Raw genomic sequence first — 12123 nt, 5'->3', positions numbered from 1 at the left:
GGTAAAATAAAAAGTAAAAAATTTTTTTTTGTTAGGTTACCCCCCGCCCCCTACATGTAAAGTGGGGACTGTTTTTTTTTTCCAACCCCAACCTGTGATATATTGTTGGATAGGTATTTAAAAATGAATAGGGGTTTACTAAAATCGTTTTTTAATAATATTAATATTTTTGGAAATAATCGCTCCTAAAGGAAAAAAAGCCCCCCCCCCCCCCCCTCTAACATGAAAAAAAATCACAAAAGTAGAACTTTATAAAGACTTTCTAGGAAAATTGTTTTCAACTTGATAGGTTTAGTAGTTTTTTAAGAAATACGGAACCCTACACTGAGCGTGGCCCGACACGCTCTTGGCCGGTTTTTAATGACGAGTTTTATTTGACTGTCTATGAAAATATAATGACAGACATTAAATAAAAACATACATATATGCACAGCATTTTATTGTCAACGTCACAATATAACAAAGCATAAAAAATAGTCTGTTCGGATGAAGAAGAGTCGTAAAATGTATGAGGTCCTATATCGGAAAGAGAAGAGTTGTGGAATGAATACATTCCACAACTCTTCTCTTTCCGAACAGGCTCTAAGGCCGGCAACAGACAGTCTTAAAATACATAATCTTAAAAAAAAGACTTATAGGCAATCTGTCAGATCAATCTGAAAATTCATAATCTTAGAAAACAAGAGTGTGTGTGGACAGTCGCGAAATTGTATGCAACTCCGTGCACTCGATCTGATTTTTGTAAGATTATGATTTTTTGAGATTATGAATTTTAAGACTGTCTGTTGCCGGCCTAACTAGTACAGAGTAACAGTTTTGATCCAAGATCACCAGATAATTTTACTATTTAGTGAACTAACTTTTACAGGTATAAAAATAAATCCCAGCTTGCTTTACAATACCGATTGGTAAAAAGGTTTTCACGTTTAATAACATAATCAGCTTGTTTTTACCGGTGATCTCTTGATTCCGGCCCGTGATTCCGGAAACGCCCTTAAACGGACCTCTAAAAACACGCAAAACGCAAAACATCCATACACGCGCGGAAAAAAACTCCAGTCAACCCTCGTCCTTAACCCGTTGAATCGGTTGTAAATCCTAACCAGAAATATATGACTAATTGACTACGCGCCATCCGCCATGTTGCGGAATCTCATTTGGACTATTTTCTCCATCCTTTTCTGACGAACTGTCACCGTAAGTATACATCATAATTAGTAAGCGATTCGAACATGTTTAGAAACAATCAACCTTTGTAACATTGATAATAATAGCGGTGGTTTATTCCCTGACCCCTATATGACAGGTTAACCTAGTTTAGGGCTCAGGACACTATTCCAAGGCTATTTTACATTAACTCCATTATTCATATGTACTTTAAGCGATAACATACATCTCATGTAAATGTAATAAGCTGACACTTTGATACCTAAATAAAGCATTTTTCATTTTCATTTTCATTTTCATTTTCAATAACAGCGCCCTCTTGACAATAGTCCTATTATATCAGGCTTTAGACGTCTGACCCGTATCTTCAACTAAGGGTACATCTCCGCTCAGCGCGCGTTGTATGAAGGCGTGCAGGTTGCCACTGCGCACGTCCGTTAAGCTAAACTGCGCGATCAACTGGTACAGTTGGGCTGGAATTAAATAAATTAGTCAACCCAAACTTGGCATACTATTTGTTTCGCTTCGTCCAGAAGTGGGACTTTGAATAAAAGAATACCACAAAAACACACCAAATGCAAAATTGAAGATGTAAGTAGTGTAAAGAAACACTTGCCACTTAATATTGGTACCTACGTAAAGTAGTGTAGTAGAAAACTACAATTTCCTACGATTTCTCGGAACATACTCTTTAGTATCAGAATCGAATACATTCGTGATTCAGAGGAAAGAAACCCAATACTCTTCTGTGAGAGCCAGGGGACCGAATTTTGAATTTCGAATTTTGAAAACGACATACTTCTATTTCAGAAAAGGACGACTAGTTCTTAATTTTAAATTTAGTGTGGTAATGATAATTTTGTTATCGATTCTGTTAGTAGAATTTAAATCCCTCTTAGTAACATTATTGGTCACACACATTCAAAAATCCCTAAGAGGCCCATTTCTCAAAACTGAAAGTTACAAGCGGAGCAAGTCTCTTTCCAACTTGTCATATTAGACATTGACAACCGCTTATAAAGCTTTGTCTAGCTTCGAGAAATGGTTTTAAATTTATTTTTATAAAAAGTTCAACTTACCAACTGTAACCTTATGTTCCTTGAGCAAGTCATAAATGCTGACGAACTCGTCCCGAATGCCCGCGTCGTTGAACGTGTAGTACGCCATCGGCCGCCGCGCCTCCGCGCACGCCATCAGCTGGAGATAAATACTTTTTTAGAAGAAATAACTGCCTTCTCAAACAGAACCATTGTCGGTTCAAAAATGAGTTCTAAAATTAACTTCAAAAAGTACAATACCCGATGTCTAAGTAAAACCACAAGCCTCCTTTGACCGCGGAATATGTAGGTACAATTCGTGTAACATTTCCGATTTCAGCTCTTGAGTAAAAACCCGAAATTAAGTAACCTTAACGGGGGGGGGGGTCATGGAGACCATTGTGCTGAACACCTTCCCTTGAGCTGGCCTAAAGTTTGGCTAGGTATTTAATCCCTGGGGCGCGGAAAAACACGTGTAAACTCCTGTCAAGCTACAAGGTTAATGATAACCAGCTCACCTGTATGAGAGTCTTCAGCTGCGGGAAACCGCCGTAGGCCCCGCAGCCCCAGTTGCCTGTAGCTATCCCAGGGTACTGGAGCCCCGGGGAGTCGTCGGAGTAAAAGCTAAAACCGATCCATGCCTGAAAAGAAAATTAACACATTCACTCATCATCATCCTCCTTGCGTTGTCCCGGCATTTGCCACGGCTCATGGGAGCCTGGGGTCCGCTTTAACAAGTAATCCCAAGATTTGGCGTAGGCACTAGTTTTACGAAAGCGACTGCCATCTGCCCGAACCTTCCTTAATCCTTCCAACCCGAAGGGTAACTAGGCCTTATTGGAATTAGTCCGGTTTCCTCACGATGTTTTCCTTCACCGAAAAGCGACTGGCAAATATCAAATAACATTTCGCACATATGTTCCGAAAAACTCATTGGTACGAGCCGGGGTTTGAACCCGCGACCTCCGGATCGAAAGTCGTACGCTCTTACCACTAGGCTACCAGCTTCACCCAAATCTTTAAATTTGAGGGCGTCTCCGGGCCCGGCATTCGACCGCGTACCCAGCGCAAAATGAACACATTATCTACCAGAGAAAAATGGCGCACTACGTCAGAAACCGGTCGTAATTTATAACCGCCCACTTGTATGGCGAGAACCAGCCCAGCGGCGGGTTCTCCAGCATCTGAGCAAAGTATACGAAGGCGGGTTCTTGGTTACGAAGGTTTTAAGATGAGATTTCTCAAACACTTTGTATGATTCTTGCCCGATTTGTAACGGGTTAAGAATTTCACGTCACCATAGTCACCGTAAGTTGAAGTTAGATCAATAGTCGAAGGACCTACCTTATTGAGCTCCCTTTATCGCCGATAGAGTGCACTGCAAATACTTGTCCCCTCCATAGCGAGCACGGCAAGGCGACGGTTTCGGCGTGACGTCACAGTAATCGTAACCGAAGACTCTAGAAGTTATCAATAGTTGAAAACCATACCTTATTGAGTTCCCTATCTATGCTCTGTACAGTGTGCCTACTGCAGGTATTTGTCCCCTCTGTAAAGCGTCGCGTCCATAGCCAACACGGTGACCCGACGGCGACGACACGCGTCCGTGACTGTCACGTCACAGAAGTGGTAACCTAGACTCTTGCTAGATTCATATAGAACACTATTACCTTATTGAGCTCCCTATTTATCGCCGATAGAGTGTATTGCAGATATTTGTCCCCTCTATAAGGCGTCGCGTCCATAGCGAGCACGGCGACGCGACGGCGACGACACGCGTCCGTCGGTGTGACGTCACGATAGTCGCCTTCGAAACGGAACGTCCTGCTGTACCCCGAATGGTTACTGTAGCGTTCGCAACCTAAAACCGATTTTAGATACATTTCTACAGTGCGATTAAAATCAGTTAACGATTCGGCTTTTACCCTTCGGCTTCGGATCTTATCAGGATCGCATAAGTGCGAGCAAGATAGATATAAAACCCGAATCGTTAACTGATGTTAATCATACTGTATCTGTAGTTAAGTGGAAATATTGTAAAGAAATATGTGGGGCCCTTTATAAAAATCTACAAGACGGATTAAAGATTTTTATAATTCAAGAACAGAAATAATGGTCCAACAGACGATCAGAAAGAAACATCGGGCCAAATATAAACTACGCGATTAAGTCTCGTTTAGTTCTAAAATAAGAAAGAATGGATTAAAAATAAGGTCCACCCCTCGCCCTCACTGGTGTCTTTTGACCGTCGACTCGTTGTGGAGAATTGCGACACTTTGCAGTGCCACACTGTGACTTTCCGTTACGCTAAAATAGTTTCGTTTTTTCCTCACAAATGTATTGAAAATCGTCGCATGAAACATTTGTGCATTGTTTGTCCCATTCCCATCCCTACTTTTACACGACCAATCGTGCGCGCCCGCCTCACCCCGCAAGGATTGGTGATTTGCTTCGCTCGCGCACAGAAGACCACCTCGTGCGTAATGACCAAGTTGACCAACCTAGCACTCTTGTATCACAATACAACATGAAAAAAAACCAAGAACCATGGTTTTTTTTCTAAATATGTTTTTTTTAGATGAACAAATAATACAACAATAACGGTTTTTCGTGATTTGTAACGTTTCAATAACAATAACGTACATTTTAATTCGATAAACATTCAGTATGCAAACGCTTATTGGGGAATCCCCGATGCGGCGTGGAGCGTGATGAGTCGGTGCCCGGTGGTGTTGCCAACAGTAAATAGCGACAACTAGTAACTACAGATTGTGTAAATGTTAGTTTTATAAAACCAGAAATTAAAGTTATTAAATGTAAATTCGTTTAATAGTTAACATAATACCATAAAAACCGTATAAAAGTATTAACTGTTTTGCAAATCTTGAGATTTCGTTCTTTAGAAAAAAAGCATACTCCAGAAAAAAAACTGGTTTTTTTTTTCACGGTTTTTTTCATGTTTTTCTTTTCAAGCCAGAAAAAAAACCGTTTTTCTGCAACCCTAGTCTGGTAGATAAAATACAATAATCTTACAAGGGCTTACTCGTACCTATGATCATGACTGCTTCATGCGGCAACAGCGTCTCGGTAAACAGCATGGAAACTAGCAGCTCCGGGCAGATGACGAAGCGGATCTCCTCCTGCACACAGCCGCGGCGCAGCACGCCGCCGCCGAGACGTCTGACAGATAAAACTTAAATTAAAGAAAAGAACCTATCATAGTGGACCGATTTGTATCAAACATGGCTAAGAACACTCCCGAATAATTCAGCTTTCAAACAAAAAAAACTAAATATAAATATCGGTTCATCCGTTTGAAAGCTACGATGCCACAGACAGACACGTCGAACTTATAGCACCCGGTCCTTTTTGCGGAGCGTCCTCGATTCCACTGTAGCAGTCAACGTGTAGAGGAAATTCCTCTAGTAGTAGTAGGAAAAGTGGAAAAGTGGAAGAGAGAGAGAGATAGTAGACATGTATGTAAGATGCCTGTAATTATATTATCAATAAATTATGAGTATGAGTATGAGTATGAGATGCCGATGAATGTAGCCAGTCGGGGGCAGCGGTCAGATATTGACCGGCGGGAGTGTAACCACACACACTAGGACTGTTTACTATGCTCACTTGTTAGCGAAGTCCATCTGTATCAAACCGTGAGCGTCCTCTATCCCGCTCGAGGAGTCAACGTGTAGAGGCACAGAGAGGGGAGCCGATGACTGTGACCAGTCGGGGCAGCGGTCAGACACTGACCGGCGAGAGTGTAACCACACACACACTAGGACTGTTTACTATGCTCACTTGTTAGCGAAGTCCATCTGTATCAAACCGTGAGCGCCCTCTATCCCGCTCGAGGAGTCAACGTGTAGAGGCACAGAGAGGGGAGCCGATGACTGTGACCAGTCGGGAAAGCGGTCAGACACTGACCGGCGGGAGTGTAACCACACACACTAGGACTGTTTACTATGCTCACTTGTTAGCGAAGTCCATCTGTATCAAACCGTGAGCGCCCTCTATCCCGCTCGAGGAGTCAACGTGTAGAGGCACAGAGAGGGGAGCCGATGACTGTGGCCAGTCCGGACAGCGGTCAGACACTGACCGGCGGGAATTTAACCACACACACACTAGGACTGTTTACTATGCTCACTTGTTAGCGAAGTCCATCTGTATCAAACCGTGAGCGCCCTCTATCCCGCTCGAGGAGTCAACGTGTAGAGGCACAGATAGGGGAGCCGATGACTGTGCCCAGTCGGGGCAGCGGTCAGGCATTGACCGGCGGGAGAATGTGACCACACCACCCGGTCGGACTGTTTTGAGAGAAGGAAACATTGTCATTAGTCGAACATAGTCGTAATTTTAAGAACAATATCTGAGAAACCGAGTTTGGCTTGGAAAACTTAATATTACAGAAATGTCAGAAATACAAACTAATATAGAAAGAATACTTCTTTAGGTGAGACTCCAGCGTTCTCCTAGTATACATATAATAGGTCAAAATATTAATTAAATCGTGAAAAAGATAAAGCTAATAAGACTTCTAATGAAAACTGTACTAAGCATGATTAGTTGACCCATTTTTACTTTTGTATTTTTTTAAAATGTAATTACAGATAGCTGATGCAAATTAATAATAACCTTCAGAGCACACTCTTTTGAAGTAATTAAGGAGACACTTAAGCTTGCCCAGCACGTGGTCGGCCCCAGACGTTTCATAGAGGCTGCAACAAAAATATATACAACTAAATCTCTGTCTTTCAAGTATGTAATAATAGAATAAATGTTACCTATTATATTATCATAATAAGAGTTTGGAACGATTCTCTTTTAGTTTAATTAGACTTATATTGACGGGATAGACCGTGATTACTTTTTTGATTCCGACATTTCGACGAAGTTCCATGCATCAGGATTACGGGTAACTGAAGATGGCGGGTGGATCCACCAAAGATGTAAATCGCGCGACGAGATTTCTGTACAACTCATATATCCCAGTCATTACTTATAATTGCCTATGTTGTCCACAGGGAAGATTCCTAGTGTCCTTCGAAATACTTACGTATTAAAGTTAAAGCGGGGCATGAAAACGTATTCTGACGTCTTTTCCTTGCCTTCTTCTTGCTTGAGCCGCGGGAACGTGCAGAAAAACGCGTTGGCGAGCAGACTCGCTATTTGCTGCTGCGTTATCGATATCGACTGGTTCTTGTTTTGTCTACCAAAAAAAATCATAAAGTACCTATACACAAATACATATATCCATACTATTATTATAAATGGGAAAGTGAGTATGTCTGTTTGTTTGTCCGTCTTTCACGGCAAAACGGAGCGACGAATTGACGTGATTTTTTAAGTGGAGATAGTTGAAGCGATGGAGAGTGACATAGGCTACCTTTTGTCTCTTTCTAACGCGAGCGAAGCCGCGGGAATAAGCTAGTGTAATTATAAAGGAGATGTTCGCTACTATGGGAACAAATCAAATTATTTTTAACAAACATTTGATTTGTTTTTAGGGTTCCGTACCTCAAAAGGAAAAAACGGAACCCTTATAGGATCACTTTGTTGTCCGTCTGTCCGTCCGTCCGTCTGTCAAGACCCTTTTTCTCAGGAACGCGTGGAGGTATGAAGCTGAAATTTATATCAATTACTCAGGTCTACTGTCCCTTGAAGCTGTGAAAAAATCAAACTTCTAAGCCAACGCAATCAAAAGATACAGCCGTTTATGCCGCAAATTTTCGACACTTGCAAGGGAATCAAAACTTACAGGGTGCTTCCCGTGAACTCAGAATCTTGAAATTTGGTACGAAGCAACGTCTTATAGCATAGATAAAGGAAAAATTACGAAAACCATAAATTTTTAGTTACATCACATAATATATTTTTTTTTAATAATTGTAAACCTTGCAGGTTTGTACGGAACCCTCGGTGCGCGAGTCCGACTCGCACTTGGCCGGTTTTTTTTTAGTAGTCACACTACACTACTAAAGGGTAATTCCATGTAACAGAGTAATGTAAGTGACCAATTATTTGCATGTTTTTTTTTATTTTTGGTGCTAATTTAAATATCAATTTATCTAAGGATTAAAAGTAGGCTCATCTAGAGATAAATTAAGACTTCAATTTGCATCATAAATAAAAAAACATGCAATGAAGTGGTCACTTACATTACAGTAACGTGGAATTGCCCTAAATATATAAATTAAAAATCGAAATAAGGTGCGAAAAAATTATACATTTCAAATACTTGTATAAAATGTAATAAAGCCTTAAGAAGCAAAAAGTATTCACCTTGATGCCTAATTTTTTATTTTATTGAGATCTAAATAAAAATCTACAAAATAAAACTTACTTTAACACTGGTATTGGGGTTTGAATCAGCCTAGGCAAGTCTAGGGCTAACTTAGTCATCAAAGGCAGAGTAACATCGAAGAAGTTCTGGGATTCCTCCTTTTCTAAATGCTGAAAACAAACAAAAAACTAGGTTAAAGCTAAAAAATAACTATAGGTAGTATAATTTATAGACAGCTGTTAGCGCAAATAATTAAAATACAGTGTCAAGTTGCAGAATAAGTGTACCTAAATATAAGAATATCAATGAAAATCATTCTTTTCCTAATGGGTGATAATTATACGAGTTGAACCCTCAATTTCTCTATCCTTTAGTGTCATAGGAATTTGAAGAAATTGAATTATTATCTATTACTAGCTTTTACCCGCGGCTTCGCCCGCGTAATAAAAGTATTCATTAAGATTTTCATTTGGATCCTTAGGTTTCTCTGGTATATTTATCTGCGATTATTTCGATTGCACATAATACTTTTGCTTGCAATGATTGTAGAAATATTACACATCGACCACAGCGTAGGTAATTCTATATACGCTGGGGAAACCTTTATAAACATCCCACATAGCCCGTATTTCGACACTATATGATCGGTGGGTAAAAAGTACTTTTTTCTATTATCCCTTACAATTTTTTACATTTTGCTTATACCAGCATACTTATCGCAAACGTAATCTTCAAGCAAGCAAACAACGATCGTCTTAGAGCACTTTGATTGTAAGAGACCGCCGACCGATTATCCGTATCCGTATCCGTTTCCGTATCCGTATCCCTATCTCTATCCCTATCCCTATCGCTATCGCTATCGCTAACGCTATGGCTATCGCTATCCCTATCGCTATCCCTATCGCTATCCCTATCCCTTATCAAGATAACACTAAGTTCTCGCGCTTTGTACACATATTTAAAGTCACATACAGGTCGAAAGCGATTAATTAACATTATTTTTACCTTTTTTCCCAACGTTTCGGCCAGGTTGCACTGGCCGTGGTCGCGGAAGACTGACGTCCCAGCAAAAATGTCACCGGAGATGTAAACAACACAAAACTACCCGATATTAATTTATATAAATGTTCGGAGTAGACAAATGAATATAATCTACCCGCATGTAATTATTTACGACATCACATTAGAAACCTCAAAAATAACAGTACTTCTCCACTATTTAATAGATGTTATTATACATATAAACCTTCCTCTTGAATCACTCTATCTATTAAAAAAAAAACCGCATCAAAATCCGTTGCGTAGTTTCTAAGATTGAAGCATACAAAGGGACATAGGGACAGAGAAAGCGACTTTGTTTTATACTATGTAGTGACATCGCTATCCCTATCGCTATCCCTATCATTCATTCATTCATTCATTCATTTATTCCTTTATCAAACATAGTTTTACATGTCAACAAAATTACATATAAATACAATTATTCTTCTTTGTTATTTTTTGTTATTAAGTGTCTACAGTCGGCACTTATAACTTACATAGTTAATGCAAACATGCTGTCGAAGATACATTTCAATTTTATAATTCAAAATGGTTGGTATAGTGAACCAGTTCAAGAGTGCACGTCGTTGAAAAATTCGTCAACAGTGTAATACGCTTCAAGCATAAGTTTATTTTTAAGTTTATTTACGAATTTACGATTATCGCTATCCCTATCGCTATCCCTATTCCTTATCAAGATAACACTAAGTTCTCGCGCTTTGTACACATATTTAAAGTCACATACAGGTCGAATGCGATTAATTAACATTATTTTTACCTTTTTTCCCAACGTTTCGGCCAGGTTGCACTGGCCGTGGTCGCGGAAGACTGACGTCCCAGCAAAATGTCACCGGAGATGTAAACAACACAAAACTACCCGATATTAATTTATATAAATGTTCGGGGTAGACAAATAAATATAATCTACCCGCATGTAATTATTTACGACATCACATTAGAAACCTCAAAAATAACAGTACTTCTCCACTATTTAATGGATGTTATTATATATATAAACCTTCCTCTTGAATCACTCTATCTATTAAAAAAAACCGCATCAAAATCCGTTGCGTAGTTTCAAAGATTTAAGCATACAAAGGGACATAGGGACATAGGGACAGAAAAAGTGACTTTGTTTTATACTATGTAGTGATATTTCATTATGTATTAATTTCTAATACTACAAAAAATATATTTCTGTACACCACAAAACAAACAGGACAAATTTACATAATTATGTACTTAATGTTGTAAATGGGACTTAATTGTGTATAACTAAGTTTTTTAAAGTCCCATTTACAATATAAAGTATATGTAAAAATTGTAAAATTTTAAATCAATATTACATGTGTTGTGCAACTAAATGAAAAATATGTACCTCATTGAACAGCTTGTGCAGAGCCTTGAACTTCCAAGTGTCCTTGAGCTGCGTGTTGTAGCTTAAGATGGCATCTGCCAGCTTCTGGCTGTTCCCGATTGGCTGACTCAGGGCGCTCCGGATTAAATCCCAACGCTTCTTCATGTGTATTTCACCTGAGCTCTATAGTCAATTAAAGAAGTATTAATTAAATACATTGTTTTATATTACTTGATGTTTAATACTGTTTAAAAGTTTTGTTTTTTATTTCAATTCAAGCCTATTTCACAAGTTATGGTATTGTTTTATATTACCATAGCATTGCATATCAATCAATATAGGTTTAATAATTATGCTATATCTTTGCAGTAAATTTAACTAGATTAAGGTTTAAACTGAAATTCAATAGAAGCTCTTAAAAGTTGTAAAAACTATTACTCAACCTTACCTGAACAGATAGTAAATATGTAATAATCTTTTCATAAATGATATATCATCAGAATATTTCTTTACGAACTGTGGTGCAATACAGTTTATAGAACAATTTTAATCACTATCCAAAAAAATACTAAAAAGCAAATAACTTACATCTTGAACCTGGAGTAAACTTTGACTCGAGCACGGCATTTTGACGAAATCATCATCCCACTTGTCTTCACCAATCACAGGTTCCAAGGGCTGATCACCCGACCCCAAACTTGGTATAATATACAACACTGCGTGATCATCCCCCGGGCCCACTGCGGGGAACTCCGGAGCGCCCCACGGGGACTCCGCCCCCCATATATCGGTTAAATTAACCCCTCGCCAACTATCACTCTCTGTATAGGTACTCATGACGAATGCGCGAAACTGAAACTAGTGAAACTACAACCGCCGCTGAGCATGATTTATATTGGTGTTTAAATATTGCGAAATATATGTAATGTTGAGGAAAACCAGACAACCGGTTTGCTCAAATAGCATTATAGGAAAATGATGCATAGTATTGAGTAATTTAATACGGGTCTGTGATTCGTCCAACGTATAATTTTAAAATCTTTGTTTACTATTTGATAAACACTGCTCGCACGTGCATGAGTCACACATGACACATGGTTTGACTTTGACGTTTGACACTGTCAAATTGACAGTGACAGCATTGTTAAGGCCAATCGTGACGAAATAATTTTATCCCCAATTTGATTGGAATATCTTGATCAAATCGGACATAACTTGCATGGGTTTTCGAGTCCTAG

At 39.2% G+C, this 12123-nt stretch overlaps 1 protein-coding gene across 1 annotated transcript; it reads right to left on the bottom strand.

Annotated features, from left to right (window-relative positions):
• Positions 1–682: 682 nt before the first annotated feature.
• LOC125226851 (poly(ADP-ribose) glycohydrolase-like) lies at positions 683–11957 on the bottom strand. Its single transcript, XM_048130989.1, has 12 exons — positions 11474–11957; positions 10907–11068; positions 8548–8657; positions 7261–7413; positions 6840–6922; positions 6352–6511; positions 5254–5384; positions 3875–4065; positions 2723–2845; positions 2247–2364; positions 1472–1640; positions 683–1212 (listed from the first exon to the last, which is right to left on the bottom strand). Exons 1-11 carry the CDS (start codon positions 11720–11722, stop codon positions 1507–1509), a joined length of 1614 nt encoding a protein of 537 aa, XP_047986946.1. The 5' UTR covers positions 11723–11957; the 3' UTR covers positions 683–1212; positions 1472–1506.
• Positions 11958–12123: the final 166 nt, after the last annotated feature.

This window comes from Leguminivora glycinivorella, chromosome 1, assembly GCF_023078275.1.
Source record: "Leguminivora glycinivorella isolate SPB_JAAS2020 chromosome 1, LegGlyc_1.1, whole genome shotgun sequence".
Lineage (NCBI taxonomy): Eukaryota > Metazoa > Arthropoda > Insecta > Lepidoptera > Tortricidae > Leguminivora > Leguminivora glycinivorella.
The sequence above is the reverse complement of the archived record's forward strand: the minus strand, read 5'-3'. Positions and strand labels throughout refer to the sequence as shown.

What these genes read in the sequence shown, in the direction of transcription:
- LOC125226851 (XM_048130989.1), bottom strand. Translation starts at nt 11,722, where the DNA reads ATGAGTACCTATACAGAGAGTGATAGTTGGCGAGGGGTTAATTTAACC. An exon ending in CCCCGCTTTAACTTTAATAC is followed by an intron (nt 6,923 to 7,260) that starts GTAAGTATTTCG and finishes TTTTTGTTGCAG; the next exon opens with CCTCTATGAAACGTCTGGGG. An exon ending in GGAACATAAGGTTACAGTTG is followed by an intron (nt 1,641 to 2,246) that starts GTAAGTTGAACT and finishes ATTTAATTCCAG; the next exon opens with CCCAACTGTACCAGTTGATC.